The 19,457-nt window shown below is 39.7% G+C and overlaps 1 protein-coding gene across 1 annotated transcript; it reads left to right on the top strand.

Moving 5' to 3' along the window:
• Nucleotides 1–135: 135 nt before the first annotated feature.
• LOC103241222 (olfactory receptor 10A5) lies at nucleotides 136–717 on the top strand. The gene is given in 1 exon segment (XM_037999779.2): nucleotides 136–717. A coding segment is annotated over 1 exon segment (519 nt). The 5' UTR covers nucleotides 136–198.
• Nucleotides 718–19,457: the final 18,740 nt, after the last annotated feature.

Raw genomic sequence — 19,457 nt, 5'->3', positions numbered from 1 at the left:
GACCTATGGCTCATTTCAGTGCTTAGGCTCTGACCACTCTTTATTGCGTCTTTATTCTTAGCCAACACAAGACCTTTCCTCTTCCAGCTGAGGTGCTGACCTTGCCTCTATCACTGACGGTAAGAGAAAATCTGAAAAACAGATTGGAAATCTGACTTCCAATCAAGAATTCCTCTCCAGGACCACAGTTGGGGATTTATGCCTATACTTATGGCTACAGGAAACTGGACAGAAATAAGTGAATTTATCCCCATGAGCTTCTCTTCCCTGCCTGCTGAAATACAGTCATTGCTCTTTCTGACATTTCTAACCATCTACCTGGTCACTCTGATGGGAAAGAGCCTCATTATTCTGGTTACCCTAGCCGACCCCATGCTACACAGCCCCATGTACTTCTTCCTCGGAAACTTATCTTTCCTGGAGATTGGCTTCAACCTAGTCATTGTGGCCAAAATGCTGGGGACCCTGCTTGCCCAGGACACAACCATCTCCTTCCTTGGCTGTGCCACTCAGATGTATTTCTTTTTCTTCTTTGGGGTGGCTGAATGCTTCCTCCTGGCTACCATGGCATATGACCACTATGTGGACATCTGAAGTCCCTTGCACTACCCAGTCATCATGAACCAAAGCACATGGGCCAAACTGGCTGCTGCTTCCTGGTTCCCAGGCTTTCCTGTAGCTACTGTGCAGACCACGTGGCTCTTCAGCAAGTTCTAGATGTACTGGGTAGTATTTAAATAAATGGCCTTATATTTATAAAATTAAAAGTTGTGAAAATTGTCCCAGAGGGAAAGAAAAAGGAATAACAAACAAATAATAACAAAATAATATTTTAGGGGTTCCTTAGATGATAATATGTAAGCTAATTTTTGCAACTAGGTTAAGAGGTAGGAAAATTGCATTCTAGACTGAAAAAGATCACAGAAGTCCCAGGTGAGGGAGAACTTGGTACATTTCAAAAGTACAAGAACACCGATATTTGCTGAAATGTTGTAAATATGGGAAAGAAAGGTGAAAAATGGCTTGATAGGTAGACAGAGGTCAGGTCATAGAGGAATTCCTTTTCAGCATGTTAAAGATTTTGGAGTTTAAACTGCATGCAATAGTGTATTAGTCCATCTTCACACTGCTATAAAGAACTTCCTGAGACTGGGTAATTTACAGAGGAAAAAGGTTTAATTGACTCACAGTTCCACATGGCTAGAGAGGCCTCAGGAAACTTACAATCATGGTGGAAGAGGAAGCAGACATATCTTACATGGTGGCAGGGAAGAGAGAGAGAAATAGAGAAAGAAAAGCCCAGGAGAAACTGCCATTTATAAAACCATTACGTCTTATGAGAACTCCCTCACTATCACGAGAATAGCATTGGGAAAACCGCCCCCATGATCCAGTCACCTCCCACCAGGTCTCTCCCTCAACACCTGGGGATTACAATTGAAGATGAGATTTGGGTAGGGACACAAAGTCTAACCATATCATCCCATCCCAACCCCTCCCAAATCTTATGTCCTTACATTTCAAAACCAATCATTTCTTCCCAACAGTCCCCCAAAGCCTTAACTCATTTCAGCATTAACTCAAAATTCCAAGTCCAAAGTCTCATCTGAGACAAGGCAAGTCCCTTCTGCCCATGAACCTGTAAACTCAAAAGCAAGTTAGTTACCCACAACGGGATACAGGCATTTTATAAATGCTTCCATTCCAAATGGAAGAAATTGACCAAAACAAATGGCTACAGGCCCCATGCAAGTCTGAAGTCTGGTGGTGGGGGCAGTCATTAAATCTTAAAGCTCCAAAATAATCTCCTTTGACTCCATGTCTCACATCCTGGTCATGCAGATGCAAGGAGTGGGCTCCCACAGTCTTGGGCAGCTCCACTCTTGTGGCTTTTCAGGGTACAGTACCCATCCTGGCTACTTTCACAGGCTAGCGTTGAATGTCCGCAGCTTTTCTAGGTGCATGGTGCAAGCTGTTGGCAGATCTACCATTCTGAGGTCTGGAGATTGTGGGTCTTTTTTCACAGATCCACTAGCAGTGCCCCAGTGGGGACCCTGTGTTGGGGCTCCAACCCCACATTTCCCCTTTGCACTGCCCTACTAGAGGTTTTTCACAAGGGCTTCACCCCTGCAATAAACTTCTGCCTGGACAGTCAGGCATTTCCATACATCCTTTGAAATCTAGGTGGAGGTTCCCAAACCTCAATTGTTGACATCTGTGCACTCACAGGCCCAACACCATGTGGAAGCTGCCAAGGCTTGGGGCTTGCACCCTCTGAAGCAACAGCCTGAGTTGTACCTTGGCCTCTTTTAGCCATAGCTGGAGCTGAAGCAGCAGGGATGCAGGGCACCAAATCTTGAGACTTCACAGAGCAGGGGAGCCCTGGGCTCAGCCCAGGAAACCATTTTTTCCTTGTAGGCCTCCAGGCCTGTGATGGGAGGGGCTGCCACCAAGATCTCTGACATGCCTTGGAGACATTTTCCCCATTGTCTTGGTGACTAACATTCAGCTCCTTGTTACTTATGCAAATTTCTGCAGCTGGCTTGAATTTTCCCCCAGAAAATGAGTTTCTTTTTTCTATTGTATAGTCAGTGTGCAATTTTTTTAAAACTTTCATGCTCTGTAATCTCTTGAATTCTTTGCTGCTTAGAAATTTCTTCTGCCAGATACCCTAAATCATCTCTGTCAAGATCAAAGTTTCACAAATCTGTGGGGTAGGAGCAAAATGCCACCAGGATCTTTGCTAAAGCATAGCAAGAGTCACCTTTACTCTAGTTCCCAATAAGTTCCTCATCTCCATCTGAGACCATTTCAACCTGGACTTCATTGTCCACATTACTCTCAGCATTTTGGTCAAAACCATTCAACAAGTCTCAGGGAAGTTCCAAACTTTCTCACATCCTCCTGTCTTCTGAGTCCTGCAAGACTCTAGGACGTTCCAAACTTTCCCACATCTTTCTATCTTCTTCTGACCCCTCCAAACTGTTCCAACCTCTGCCTGTTACCCAGTTTCAAAGTTGCTTCCACATTTTTGGGTATCTTTATAGTATTACCTCACTCCTGGCACCAATTTAAGTTTCTGAAGGCCTTCCCAGCCATGCAGAACTGTGTCAATTAAACCTCTTTACTTAACAAATTATCCAGTCGCGGGAAGTTATTTATAGCTGTGTGAGAAGAGACTACTTACAATCGTGGCGGAAGGGGAAGCAGGCACATATTACATTGCATCAAGTGAGAGAGAGAGCATGTGTCAGTGCAGGAAAAGCTACCATACATGAAACCATCAGATCTCATGAGCATTTACTCACTACCTTGAGAACAGCATTGGGGAAACTGCCCCCATAATCCAATCACTTCTCACAAAGTCACAACTCTAACCACCTGGGGATGACAATTCAGGATGAGATTTAGGTGAGGACACAAAGCCTAACCATATCAAATAGGTATCCATTGAAACATTTTGATTCAAGAGGGTGATTTTTAAAAATGCTGGTAGCTGCTGGGTAGAGCATGTACTGTAAGTTGCAAGAGTAGAAAGAGGGAGACTGGTATAGTTGTGGTTTATTTTTGGATAGTAACAATAAAGGTGAGAGTTCAGATTCAGAATATATTTGAAATATGAGATTGACAAGACTTGGTAAGATATATTGTAGATGGTAATTGGTGAAGAAGGTTTCAAGGACTATAACCATACTTCTGGCATAAGCAACAAAATAGATGGGCATCCTCTTTTTTAAGATGAGAAATGATGGAGAAAGAGCATTATCTTGTGGTCGGGGCATGGCAGGGACAAAATGATAGGGAATTCAGTTTCCATTTTACCAGAAAGGTCAGTTTTATGTAGGTACATGAATGCCACTATGTTTAGTCTACCAAAGTAGATACTTGAAGACAAGGTATAACCACTGAAATAGATACTGAGAAAAAAAAAGAACTGAGGTTAACATAATAATGCACTAATATAAAAGTAAAATTTGGTTTATTTGGTACCAAAAATCATACAGGAAGCATAGCCAAATAGAAAATGGGGTTTGGCTTTCTTCGTGCTATATTTTTATAAATATGTTGTTGGTATGTGTTCCAAAATCAAGTGAAACTCCTATAAGTCTGATATATCTTAGTATACATTACCAGTAATAATTATAATTATGTTAAATTATTGTGTGCCATAGAGGTAACACATTTCCTTGTCAATTGTGTCTTTAACTATGGCTACCTTAAAACATTTTGTCATCCATAAACAATTGTTATCTTGTTTTGGTCCTCTTAGAAGGTGGTTTTATAGTCAGCTATAAAGCTTTAACAGGTGCTCTTGAATGCAGGTTTCTGATAAATTTGGAGATTATGACATCAGAAGAGAGGAAAAAACGTTCAGGACTCTTAAAGAGCTAAAATGTTCATTAACATCAAGCAGGACAGGAATTAACTGCATAAACTGAACTAATAGGAGACTGAAGTGATCTTTTTGACTGTTTGCTTAAATTGTTGCTAATCATTTATTTTGCTTTTCAGAGTCAAGGGAGCTTTTCTTTTTAGCTATTAACAGCTTTTAACAATTAAGTAAATTATACTCCTATGAACAAAATTTGGAGCATATTTGTTTCTCTCTGATTTCTCCAGAATTTGGAAACTATTTGTGAGTATTCTTAATTTATGGCAATATAGTTATTTGCATAAGTGCAATAAGAATATGTTTTCTTTTGTTACAGGACACAATTGGAGAAACTGGTTATTTTACCAAGGCTTTGACTAGAATAGTATGCTCTCCTTTAAGGAATCAAACTTGACTTATGGAGCCAATAAAGCCCTAGGAACTGGCCTCATATTTTGTGTACACAGTCCCTGTACAGGGTTTCTGGTCTGTGGTAAGTAAAGAATGTCACTTTCTGACAGGCCAGGAACCCCAAGTTATCTTACAACCTCAAGAGGAGAGGAATTCACCTAACTCATAGATATTTGATTGTACAAATTCATAGCTGGGCTTGGCTTTAAAAGGTCTTATCTCAGATTCTTTCTATGGAACAAACTTTCATCAAAGCCAATTTAAAAGGACTATGTGTAAAATAATTATTCTTGCTGCACTGTATACAAATAATTAGGCCAAGTATAAGAAAACAAATCAGTCCTACCATGATTTGTCTTTCAATAAAAATGGGAAACTGGAGGAAAATTATGTTTCAAAAACTATAGTACACCTGTTGTTAAATTCTAGTACTGCCTGATGTTTTTTAATTTTTATTATTTTGTACAGTTTGGATTAAATTCTAATTTTTCTGGCTACAAGTCTCCAAAATAATGTCTTCATTTTTTTCCTGTTTCTTTTCCGTTTTCCCCATTTTTCCTAATTGGAAATCACTGAAACTAAGCTGTGCTTTCTTAAAGCCCTGTGAACTGAAGACTAGGCAGCTTAAACTTCAGAAGAAAATAGAAGCAACCTATTTATATATGTTGCTGTTGCACACTATTATATTTCAGGAGGTGCTGCCTCTAACCCCCGGAAACAGAGAGTGCAATCGGGAACAAATCGACTTCTTCCACTCCAGCATTGCATTCGGTGCCCCATAATGATGGCCCCCTCTCAGCAGGAAGTAGCCAGAAAGATTATGATGCCCCATCTCCTTATGATTCTTGTGATAAGTAAATATACAAGCATGATAGGAATCATGTGCAAATTGACAGTGGGGATTGTGGCAGGCCAGGTCTCACTAATGCAGGCCTCCATAACAACTGTTTCAGTACTGACTGAGTGGTTAAGTTAAATATTAAAAGCCAGTGCCCTTATACAAAGGCTGGAACGTAAAAAAAAAAATGCTCACCAAGAGTTTTGCCGAGGCCTTAAAGAATGAAAAAATAATGAAGGAATTCTTAACAGGACCATTTAGGATTAAACAAGTTTTATTGTGAGTCTGAAGAAACTCCCCAGGCCTCCACAAACAAGTTTGTTTATTTATTTTTATTTATTTATTTATTTTGATACAGAGTCTCGCTCTGTCTCCCAGGCTGGAGTGCTGTGGCCCAATCTTGGCTCATTACAAGCTCCACCTCCTGGGTTCAAGTGATTCTCCTGCCTCAGTCTTGCCAGTAGCTGGGACTACAGGCATGTGCCACCGCGCCCGGCTAATTTTTTGTATTTTTTGTATTTTTTTTTTTTTTATTACAGATAGGATTTCACCGTGTTTGTGAGGATGGTCTCAATCTCCTGACCTCATGATCTGCCCGCCTCGGCCTCTCAAAGTGCTGGGATTACAGGTGTGAGCCACCATGCCTGGCCCACAAACAAGTTTATTAAGGGGTCTGAAGGAACTCCCAAACCTCTGGGATTTAGCAGGAGACAAGATAAGTGTAATCACCCCAGCACCTGGACCCATTTACATTCAGTAAATTTACTTCAGCTCCAGAAGAAGGTCTTTAGGACTCAGGCCTTAGTTATAGATTAAAAGAAGTTAATCATTAATGTCTTTAGATTAATGCATGCTTACATGTAGATATATGGCTTAGACAGTATATAAGCTCTGGAAAATTTTGAGTTGGTTAGGCAATAATTTCCAGACTTTCTCCTTGTAACCGGTTTCAGAAATAAAATCTCTCTTCCTCCCCAGTTCATCTGCATCTTGTTATTGGGCCACGAGAAATAGCAGCCCGGCCTTCAGTTTGACCTGGGAACAGGAGGATTAGTTTGATGAGGTAAGTAAGCATCAAATCTTGAAAGTCCTCTATGCTGAAGTGTTTGAATGCTATCTTGTGAACTCTGTAACTCAATTTAAGCATTTTCAGCATGAAAAAACAATCAGATATGTATTTTGGAAAAATTACTTTGCCTGTGGTATGGCAAATGGGCCATAAGGAGACACAGGCTGTAAGACAGAGACCAGAGACTTCTGTAAATGAGCAGTTAAGAGATGTGAGACCAAAACTCAGTGCAAGGAAATCCTCTTCTTAATCTTCAGAAATTGAAGTCCTTATCAAAATAGGACAGCAGAGCAGACATGCTAACAGCTCAGAGGAAAATCACTGCTGTTCTGGACCACATCTACTCCTGTCTACCTTCAGGCCAGCAGGACCTGAGCTGCAAAGGTGGCTGCTTGCCAAGATGAGTTTGTTTGAAGCTATGGTTCTGCAGCCTGAGTCATTAGCCCTCCCTCCCATATATGATCCTTTCTATTCACCTAAGCTTTCCCTCTAGGCCCCAAGATAGGCCACTGGGAACCTCAGTAGACTGTGTTCCCTGAACAACAGAGTGCCTCATTAGCTACTTTTTAATGAGGTCACAGCCTGTGACTGCTCATTAATAGACTGGCTAGTCAGCATCCCCAGGGGTAGGAGAGACTGAAGACAGAAGTCAATGATTACAGAGCCTAAGTGTAGCTGTGTTAGAGGGAGAAAGAACTTAGTAGAGACTCTGAGGCTTTTACTCTGAGGTCTCCAGGGTCACTTCCAGGTCTCAGAGACTATGATTCTGGAGAACATATTGAGGGACCAGGGCCTTGGTGGGAGGAAGTGACACAGAGTCAAGTGATCCCAGGCTTGTAACAGCTGTTGGTCTACAGAGATCCTTGAGGAAATCAAATGCTCTTCAAGTTCTCTTGGATGCTTATGGAAATGGAATATTGCTTTTGAAACCTTTTGTCACCTTGCCTTCCATAACCATGGATTTTCTTGCTATTCCCCATACGTGACTAAGTGCAGATTATTTGGGTTATTTTCCAAGTCTTTTAAAATTGTATTTATCCTGGGAGTTAATTTATTGGCCCTCTTCTATACTGCTTGTTTACTGTCTCCTAGATATCCCGTTCATTCACAGGATTCCAACACATCACCCCTCTGGAGATGAAACTTGGGCATTGACTTCTATCTCCCACTAGGATCAGTGCTACAGACTCCTAATTGTATTCCTTGCCTCCAGTCATGTTGCAGATTTACACATACACCTCATTCCCATTCAGCCCTTAGTCTCCCTAGAGTTCTTTCTAAACACACATGTGGTAATCTGTCTTAATCATGTTTAAATTCCGTATGAATCACCCTCATAATCAGAATGAAACCACTGTACTTAGCATGTCATACAAACCTTATAGTCCAGTTCTAATTTCTCTTTCAAATTTCAGTTCTTATCATACCCCATCCATACATTTGAATGGGGTATGATGAAAATAGTTTATCATGCTGAACTATTTTCTTTTCCCTTATACCATGCATTTTTAATTTCTCTAAATGTGCTTTTTTGGTTCTCTCAAAAATTTAGAGTCTAAAAAACCTGAGTTCAAATTGTGTGTCTGCTACTTACCAGATACGAAAATCACTCTATGTTTCTCTCCTTCTACTTCCTCTTCTGTGAATTGAGTGATAATATCCTGTGGATTTAATGCAAAGATGAAATGAGAATGATGAAACCTACTGTGAAGATGTTAAGAGGCCAGCCATTCATGTGGCACAGAGGTGCCACAGCCTGGCACCTCTGTGACAGCAGAGGTACCAGGTCGGTTAATCAAATGATATTAGCCAACAACTAACACCTGTGGAACTTTATGACTTTTGTCTATTCTTTATTATTTTTTACATTTAAAGTAGTATATCAGTTATGTAAATTTCCCAATAGGTATTTGCTACTATTCATAACACAAGTAAATTATTAGGTTCCCTCCTTTTCCCAGTGAACAGAGTAAAGAAAGGAAGTAACATGTTAAATATGAGCTACATATTTGTCAACAAAGTGTTATTTACTCCTCACAGGTATTAACAAGAAGTGTAAAATATGGCAAAGTAACAAGTAATGGGTGTCAAAGTTTGGGTTTGAATCTAGGTCTATCTGATTCCAAAATATCAACTTTAAGATATCATGTTTAATCTCTAAAATATAAAGAAAGAATCTTAGAGTCTAGAAAGATATTTGGAAGTAAAGGAATGTAATATGGGCAGCCAAGAGGCTTCAGGAGGGTCATAAGAGAGAGAAAAAGAACCTTTGAGGCCAACAGACATAAACGGATGTCATATCACCATATTGTAAACTATTTCTTTGGGGCAATTGAAAGAAATGAATAGTTACTTTTTATTCTCTAATTCAAGCTCTTTATTCTCTAAATCAAGCTACTTGGGAAAGAATATGTCATCAACAGAAGGTAGATATTATTATTAAATCTTTATATCTTTACTCAATTCCTCTGCCTGCTATTCTTGCCTCTCACCCCATACTCACCATACCAAGTTAATCCCTACATATTATTTAAGATTCAACTCTAGTGTTTTCTCTCCTATGAATCTCTCCCTGATTCCTCTAGGCAAATCTGAGTTTGTTCTCCTTTGTACACATGTGATGTCTTGTATATATAATTTTTAAGCATTGAAGACATTGAAATTGTCTCTTTATAAGCATAGAGGATACAGTAAGAGCAGTTCATCATTCTTGTTTGTCTCTCTGACACCTAGTCCAATGCCTGGCATATAGTAAGTAGTCAATAAATGACTGAAGAAATGCATAGTCCCCAAATTGTTTCTCTAGCCTTGGCCTGTTCCATTCTCACTGAAAAGTGAGAATTGTCTCTGAGACATTTCTGCCTAAGTGTCAAGGCACATGTCAAACAACAAGCTCCCAGGACAAAATTTTCTCCCATTCTCTAAATCGTGAAAGAAAAATGTCTTATTACATATTTATTGCTTTTACCTCACTTTTCATTGACATATTCTTTCATTTAATCAGTGAATATTCATACTGAATCCTGAAGGTACAACAATGAACAAGTTGCGTCCTCTAAGGGCTCATGGCTCCTTAAGTGAGACAACATAAACACACAGATACAGACAAAAAGTGCCATGGAAAAGGCTTTACTATATTATAATTTTGCACTGATAAGTGCTATCAAAGAAGTGTTCAACCAGTCTCCTAATCCTATTAATTCCTCCTTGGCAACATCTTTTTACTCAAACCTTGGTTAAATACCCATTTTCACTTCCACTGCCATTAGTCTAGCCAGTGGATCTTCTCAGAGAACCTTCTGCCTGGGCATCCAGGCGTTTCCATACAGTTTCTGAAATCTAGGTGGAGGTTCCCAAACCTCAATTCTTGATTTCTGTGCACTCGCAGGCTCAACACCATGTGGAAGCTGCCAAGGCTTGGAGCCTGCACCCTCTGAAACCATGACTCGAGCTCTAGGTTGGCCCCTTTCAGCCGTGGCTGGGATGCAGGGCACCAAGTTCCTAGGCTGCACACAGCATGCGACCCGGATCTAGCCCATGAAAACATTTTCTTCTAGGCCTGTGGTGGGAGGGGTTGCCATGAAGCCCTCTTATATGCCCTGGAGACATTCTCCCCATTGTCTTCTGGATTAACACTGGCTGTTAGTTACTTAGGCAAATTTCTGCAGTCAGCTTGAATTTCTCCTCAGAAAATGGGTTTTTCTTTTCTATCACTATAGGGAAAAGAATGAGAGATCAGACTGTTACTGTGTCTATGTAGAAAGGGAATACATAAGAAACTCCATTTTGACCTGTACTCTGAACAATTGCTTTGCCTTGAGATGCTGTTAATCTATAACTTTGCCCCAACCTTGAGCTCACAGAAACATGTGTTGTATGGAATCAAGGTTTAAGGGATCTAGGGCTGTGCAAGATGTGCCTTTTTAACAAAATGTTTACAGGCAGTATGCTTGGTAAAAGTCATTGCCATTCTCCAGTCTCGATAAACCAGGGGCACAATGCACTGCGGAAAGCCGCAGGGACCTCTGCCCTGGAAAGCTGGGTATTGTCCAAGGTTTCTCCCCATATGATAGTCTGAAATATGGCCTTGTGGGATGGGAAAGACCTGACCATCTGCCAGCCCGACACCTGTGAAGGGTCTGTGCTGAGGAGGATTAGTAAAAGAGGAAGGCCTCTTGCAGTTCAGACAGAGGAAGGCCACTGTCTCCTGCCTGCCCCTGGGAACTGAACGTCTTGGTATAAAACCCAATTGTACATTTGTTCAGTTCTGAGATAGGAGAAAAGCTGCCCTGTGGCGGGAGGCGAGACATGTTGGCAGCAATGCTGCTCTGTTACTCTTTACTCCACTGAGATGTTTGGGTGGAGAAAAGCATAAATCTGGCCTACGTGCACATCCAGGCATAATACCTTCCCTTGAACTTATTTGTGACACAGATTCCTTTGCTCACATGTTTTCTTGCTGACCTTCTCCCTGCTATCAGCCTGCTCTCCTGCCACATTCCTCTTGCTGAGATCGTGAAAATAATAATTAATAAATACTAAGGGAACTCAGAGACTGGTGCCGGTGCAGGTCCTCCGTATGCTGAGCGCCAGTCCCCTGGGCCCACTTTTCTTTCTCTATACTTCGTCTCTCTGTCTTATTTCTTTTCTCAGTCTCTTGTCCCACCTGACGAGAAATACCCACAGGTGTGGAGAGGCTGGCCCCCTTCAATCTCACATTGTCAGGCTGCAAATTTTCTGAACTTTGCAGTTCTAACTTTCTAAATTTTGCAGGGGTACTCTGCTTCCCTTATAAAACTGAGTGCTTTTAATAGCACCCAAGTCACATCTGAATGCTTTGCTGCTTAGAAATTTCTTCCGCCAGATACCCTAAATCATCTCTCTCAAGTTCAAAGTTCCACAAATCTCTAGGCCAGGGGCAAAATGCCACCAATCTCTTTGCTAAACATAACAAGAGTCACCTTTGCTCCAGTTCCCAACAAGTTCCTCATCTCCATCTGAGACTACCTCAACCTGGACTTTATTGTTCATGTCACTATCAGCATTTTTGTCAAAGTCATTCAACAAGTCTCTAGAAAGTTCCAAAGTTTCACACATTTTCCTGTCTTCTTCTGAGCCCTCCAAACTGTTTCAGCCTCTGCCTGTTACCCAGTTCCAAGTCACTTCCACATTTTCAGGTATCTTTTCAGCAACACTGAGCTCTACTGGTGCAAATTTACTGTATTCATGTTCACACTGCTGATAAAGACATTCCTGAGACTGGGCAATATACAAAAGAAAGAGGTTTAATTGGACTTATAATTCCACATGGCTGGAGAAGTCTCACAATCAGGCAGAAGGCAAGAAACAGCAAGTCACGTCTTACGTGGATAGCAGCAGGCAAAGAGAGAGCTTGTGCAGGGGAATTCCTCCTTCTAAAACCATCAGATCTCATGAGAGCAATTCACTATCACAAGAACAGCATGGGAAAGAACTTGCTCCCATGATTCAATTACCTCCTGTTGGGTTCCTTCCACAACATGTGGGAATTCAAGATGAGATTTGGGTGGGGACACAGCCAAATCATATCAATTACTCTTTTCTCCCCTTTTCATACTGTACTCTTTGTAAAGAGGTCACCATGATAAGCCCACACTCAAAAGCTAGGGAGTAACATTCCACCTCCTCATGGGCAAAGTAACTAAATAAATTAAGTTGAATTCTTCTAGACAGACTTTTTGAACCTTCCTCATTTATTTACTTATTCAATCATTTATTTACATCATATATACTCATAAACATTTATTTTATATTTTGGTTTATAATCCAATACTACCTTATTTGTTGCTCAAATATTACAGCTTTGGCTACTGGGAGCTCTTCATTTGGTTTCTGTGTTCCTTTGACATACCCAATAATGTGGGATTTTTTTTCATCACTTTCTTACTTTCTGCATTACAAGAGTCTCCAGGATCATTTTGCACACTTCCTGCCTCAGTCCTAGAATCAACCATTTCTCCAGGGAATACGAGTTCCTTTTAATGGAAGATTTTATTAGAAAGAAATATCTGGGTATTAGGTATCCATCTTAAGTTTTTACATAAATATTAATGTATATCCCCAGTTACATTGTGTTCCATTGTAGTCTATGGAAAATCCACAAGTTTCGAATCAGTCTCCTATTAATGAAATCGAGATTTTTTTTTTTACATTATTTTTCAAGTAAAATGTGCTGCATTAGCAAAAGTATCAACAGAGTAACAGACATCCTATAGAATGGAAGGAAATACTTGCAAATTATGCATAAAGGTCTAATATCCAGCAGCTATAAGGAATGTAAACAAATTTACAAGTAAAAACCAAAGAACTCCATTAAAAAGTGGGCAAAGAATATGAACAGACACCTTTCAAAAGAAGACATACATGTGGCCCAAAAGCACATGAGAAAAAGCTCAATATCATTAGAGAAATGCAAATCAAAACCACAATGAGATACCATCTTACACCAGTCAGAATGGCTATTATTAAAAAGTCAAAAATTAACAGATGCTAGCAAGATTATGGAGAAAAGGGCATGCTTAAACACTGTTAATAGGAGTGTAAATTAGTTCAACTATTGTGGAAAGCAGAGTGGCAATTCCTCAAAGAGCTAAAAACAGAACTACCATTTGACCTAGCAATCCCATTACTGGGTATATACCCGAAGGAGTGCAAATCACTCTACCATAAAGACACATGCATGCCTATGTTCACTGCAACACTATTCACAATAGCAAAGACATTGAATCAACTTAAATGCCCATCAATGGCAGATTGGATAAAGAAAATATGTTATATATATACCATGGGATATTATGCAGTCATCAAAAAAGAACTAGATCATGTCCTTTTCAAGAACATGGATGGAGCTGGAGACTATTATCCTTAGAAAACTAAAGCAGGAACAGAAAACCATATACCATTTATTCTCATTTACAAGGGGGACCTAAATGATGAGAACATATGGATACAAAGAGGGAACAACAGACACTGGGGCCTACTTGAGGGTGGAGGGTGGAAGGAGGGAGAAAATCAGGAAAAAATAACTAATGAATACTAGGCCTAGTACTTGGGTGACAAAATAATCTGTACAAAAACCTCCCATGACATATATCCCTGAACTTAAAAGTTTTTTAAACAATGGTGCTACATTTAAAAAATAATTTCGGCCAGGCGTGGTGGCTCACGCCTCTAATCTCAGCACTTTAGGAGACTGAGGCAGGTGGATCACAAGGTCAGGAAATTGAGACCATCCTGGCCAACATGGTGAAACCCCATCTCTACTAAAAATACAAAAATAAGCTGGGTGTGGTGGTGTGTGCCTGTAATTCCAGTTACTTGGGAGGCTGAGGCAGGGGAATTGCTTGAACCAGGGAGTCAGAGGTTGCAGTGAGCTGAGATCATGCCATTGCACTCTAGCCTGGTGACAGAGCAAGACTCCGCTTCAAAAAAAAAAAAATTTTTTTTTCCTTACTCCAAAATGACCGGCTTTTAAAAGCCTGGATCAGTTTAATATCATTCTATCTCTTTCTTGTACTGTTCACTAACTATTTCAAAATTAGGTAGATTCAATTCACCTGAACACCCAAGAGACTGGGGATGATGTCTCCTACATTTTCCTTAACAATGACCAGCCTAGGACCAACTAACAACAGCAAAAATTCTTATGCTAAAGTCTACATGTCTGCGTCCCACTTTCCGTACAGTTTCCTATTTCTTCCTTCTGGATTCAATAACAGCTATATTAGTCATATGTTCTTGTTATCTTGTAGTTTACCTAATTGTAGCTTACATTTCCCCATTAAAATGTAAGTTTTATGAGTACAGGAACCAAATTTGTTTTTGTTTTTTGTTTTACTTCCATAACCTAATGCTTAGGAGAGTATTTGACATTTAGTAGATACTTAATGAACAATTATTCAGCATGCGATAGGTTTAACTAATATAAGTCGTTTAATTTCATCATAACACTAACTCTGTAAAATAAGAACATTTGTTATCTTTAAGAAATGTGGAAACCAAAGCTCAGTGAGTTTAACAAAATTGCTAAGCATTACAAGCCAGAGAGTTCCAGTGCTGAGATCAAATTTAGGTTGCTCTGACTTCAAACTCTTGTAGTGCTTCTCTATACAATGCTGCTTCCCCTAGCCTGGAGTTTGGTTTTTCTTTCTTGAATTTTATCCTATTGGCATCTGAAATTCATTATATTCTCAAAGGACGATAGATTCAAACAAGACCAGGTTCCCTGAGAAAAGGAAGGAAGAGCCTAGAAACACCTGGGGGAAAATACAGGTGTCATCCCTTCGACTAGTAGCAAGGACAAAAGAGGCACAGGTGGGAACAACTCTCTCAAAACCAGGACCTAGAGCTTGGCCAAACTTCATAGTGCACTTACTTGCCTCTGACACACAAGGCAGCAGTGAGCTGGCTACAGCTCCAGCCATTAATAGCTCAGCCAGGACAGGGAATCAGACTTCCCTGGTTCTTCTTTTGGCTTTGCCAAAACAGAAATAGAGCTGTTATATTACATGCATGAAGGACATGCATGAAGCATGATGTCAGCCAGAGCTGAACAAGGCAGATGTTCCTGTTGGACACAGGTAAGGCGTTTTTTTTTTTTGTTTTTTGTTTTTTTCCCCAAGGACTGAATCTACCAGAGGCCGCTCTCCAAGTTCAGTTACTCAGCTGCACAAAATATGATCATAGTTTGGTGGATACCTAATTCTATTCTTCTGTCCACACTGGGAGATCTCATCAGTTCCTCTCTCCTTGGGCATCAGTTTCTCCATTCAATCTCATAAGATAAGTGAGGTCTGGATTCACAAAAAGACTGACAGGCTTTTTCCAATTCTGTCCTCTAAAGTTTTCTGAGTCAGGAAGCTTCCAGGCTCTACAACCTTCACAGGATGTATACCACCTTCAGGTCTTGATTTTCATCTAATTAACACTAAAAAGACTTGCCTCTGTGGAACATTTATGAGACGGAGAACATCAGGGCAAACTACTACTTTACAACAATTCTACAGTCAGGAAAGGCCTAGAAGAGTGGGTTCCAGGTCCTGGGACAGTCAGGTGATTAGCAAAGGGATGTTCCTAGGGAAGCTCTAGAGCAAGTTTGTCCAACCTGTGTGGCCCATGGGCCATATGCGGCCCAGGATGGCTTTGAATGTGGCCCAACACAAATTCGTAAACTTTCTTAAAACATTATAAGATTTTTTTGCATTATTTTTGCTCATAAGCTATCATTAGTGTTAGTGCATTTTATGTGTGGCCAAGGCAAGTTTTCTTTTTCCAGTGTGGCCCAGGGAAGCCAAAAGATTGGGTACCCCGTTCTAGAGGAACTGGAAAGAACCCTGTGGGCTGGCCATGGGCTGCCAACTTCTGCAATGCCTCTCCCGCACTGGAGACAGGGCACCAGCTTTTCTTCCCCAGTAGTTTTCAGAAGTTCTGTGGGAATCCCAGCAGGTATTTCTGCCCCTCCTTCTCCCCAGTCTTCTCTGCCAGCACCACATACAACACATCTGTCATGAAATGAAGCTTCTAGGCCCGGGCGCGGTGGCTCAAGCCTGTAATCCCAGCACTTTGGGAGGCCAAGACGGCGGATCACGAGGTCAGGAGATCCAGACCATCTTGGCTAACACGGTGAAACCCCGTCTCTGCTAAAAAATACAAAAAACTAGCCGGGTGAGGTGGCAGGCGCCTTTGTCCCAGCCACTCGGGAGGCTGAGGCAGGAGAATGGCATGAACCCAGGAGGTGGAGCTTGCAGTGAGCTGAGATCCTGCCACTGCACTCCAGCCTGGGCGACAGAGGGAGACTCCGTTTCAAAAAAAAAAAAAAAAAAAAAAGAAGAAGAAAAAGAAATGAAGCTTCTAGTAAAAGTGCAGTTCTGACCAAAAAAAAAAAAAAAAAAAGAACAGTCATTGAGACAAATAAAAATTCTAATGGTGAATAAAAAGTCTAAGAAGAATGAACTTTGTAGAACTTGTGTAATCCTTTGTACAATCAGTTGTCCAAAAACATGTATAAATAGCTTACTCTGTAAAAACACTGGGCTTCTTCTTATAAAGATGACTAAGACAGTTTACACTATGGAGAAGTTTAAAGAGTGAGATATATATTGGTGGTAGAAATAGCTTAATAATTAAAAATATTTTTAAAGGATAGAGGAAAATACAAAAGATTACTAATCCTATCTGGAAGTATCACATGACAGACAGAGCTGAGTTTTGAGGATTTGAAGGAGTCAGACAGAGGAAGGGATGTGTGCAGGCAGACATGATGTCACATGCAAAGGCAGAGGCAAGCAAAAAGAACTCGGTTCAGTAAATAGTAAGAAGCTCAACAGTGAAGCAGAAGAAGGAGAGATGGATGTGGGAGACCAAAGATAACATTTCGGGTGTAGCTTAAGTTCATTTCACATGGCTTGTTGAAAACCCCAATTTTTTAATTATAAATTTTTCTCATGTTTTAAGTTCAGGCTCTGCCATTTATTTTCCATATAATTACAAAATTTCTTATATATTTATATAATATATATTTAATAATATATATTTATATAATATATATTTAATAATATATATTTAATAGAGAATATATATTTTATATATATTTATATAAAATACATGTATTTAATATATATTATATATAAATGAACATATATGTTCATTTTACAATGAATGACTTACATTGAATGTTATATTTTATTTTATTATAATATTATGGTTACATAAAATTACATATCAGTTTGAAATTTGTTTATTCATCTCTAACATGGAGAAGATAATGCCACTTAAATCCTAGAGTTGTGAGAAAAAAATTAAGAGAATTTATAAATATATTTATATATTTATATATAAAGCACAAGGCATAAATATATTACATACTCAGGGAATATTGCCAGCTTCATCATTATTATGATCATCATTTTCATTTTTGTGTTTTTATTGCTAATGCAGAGCAGAAGAAAAATATCTCCATGTTATGAATCCCTTTCCACATTTTAGGAATATCTACCCTCAACCAATGGGAATTAGACTTGTCTTAGGACCAAAGACTTTCATCACAGGCCAGTTTTTCCTAGAATCAGATATGGAGCAAGGACTCAAGTAAAGCTGACTTGTTAAAGCAAAACCATTAATTGAATGGGGAAAGTTGAGTAGAAATGGAGAAGAGGCTAAACAAAGGTGCAATTTCAATTGAAATCCCAAACTCAACCTGATCCAGCAAGGAATTTCAGGACATACATAATTCTCAGAGTTTGTTCACATTAGGACATAGGAAGTAGGCTTTAGTTCCACTCCAGCCATCCATTGGCTACTGATGGACTGTGGGGTGAGCAAAGGAGACAAGTAAAACTCTCAGGCACCTCTGTGTCCTGGAGAGGGTTCCTAATGCCCAAGGACATTCTTTTGAAGGTTGCAGGTGTAAGCTGTTAGAAAGAAATCAAGTAAAGGCTATACTAAGTGTTCTTACCGCTGTCCCACCCCCTGCCTGCTACCCCCCTCAAGGAAACATTTGGAGGTGATGGATATGTTCATTACCTTGATAATTTTTTTAAAGTAAAGCTTGAAGAAGCTGAGAAAGGAGGCACAGAGCCAGTAAAAGTGATTCAGAAGTATTAAGAAGGAACTACAACAGTGTCCACTACAGTCCTCGTTTTAGAAGTGCTTGTCATCATCTGAGTGTATGAATCAAGAAAAAAACAAAAGAATTTAATCAGAACATTTAAAAATGACCCTGTTGACTATAGTTAAATAGAAATGTATTGTTCCAGGATGATGGACCCTAATTACTCTGACTTGATCACTTGATCATGCGGCATGTATATGTAATAAAGTTTCACATGTGCCCCATCAATTTGTACAAACAAAAAGATTACCATGGAAAATAATGACCACTAACACCCTAAATCTAGAACACAGTTCAATGTATGGTGACCTCTCCAAGTTCAACATCTACCCACCAGTGTGATTGTTCTATGAGTAATTTGAACCAAACACAAATATTCAAACCCATCTCCCAAAGATATGCATTAATTATTAGAAGAGTCTACACATATGTAGAAAATAAATATTTTCTTATTCATTATTTTCAAGGTATCTTTATTTTTCACAATGGACTCAGAACCATATATCATTACATAGGGCAGTGATATTTCTTTTCCTTCATCTCCTACTTTTATAGTCCTCCCCTTTGAGATTTCTGGGACTGAGAAAGTAACTCATGATGACTGATTTACCTCATAAAGGCTTGTTGTTTAGCAATCCTAAAACATGGCTGAGGCTTTGGGGTTGCTGCTCATAATAATTTTATTAAATTATTATCCAGGTCTCTCATGCTTACAGTTTATATCCAGGGAAAGGGGAAATGGTGGTGCTATTTTTGAAGATACATAGCTTTCTTCTAGTTACATGTTGATTACAGTTGTAATTTCACATTTTTACATGGTTGTTTGATGTTTGCTTCCCCCTCTAAACTGTATGTTCCATGAGGCCAAGGACAACGTCCATTAAATTTATTATTTAATCTCTAGTGCTTGCTCCTTTTTAGGCACTCACTAAATATTTGTTGGACGAATGAAGCAAGACCCAAAGTGGATCTTGTGCATTTGTTCATTGGTCATTGCAGCCTGTGTTACTATTGTTACTCCTCCAAATGCTAGAGAGCAGGACCAGGGGAGAGGAAGAGGATGAGAGGAAGAACGGCAGAGAGAAGTCAGGTGGCCATATCTATTCTCACATTATCTTTG

This window comes from Chlorocebus sabaeus, chromosome 1 (genome assembly GCF_047675955.1).
Source record: "Chlorocebus sabaeus isolate Y175 chromosome 1, mChlSab1.0.hap1, whole genome shotgun sequence".
In the NCBI taxonomy this organism is placed as follows: Eukaryota; Metazoa; Chordata; class Mammalia; order Primates; family Cercopithecidae; genus Chlorocebus; species Chlorocebus sabaeus.
This window is presented reverse-complemented; position numbering and strand designations above follow the sequence as displayed.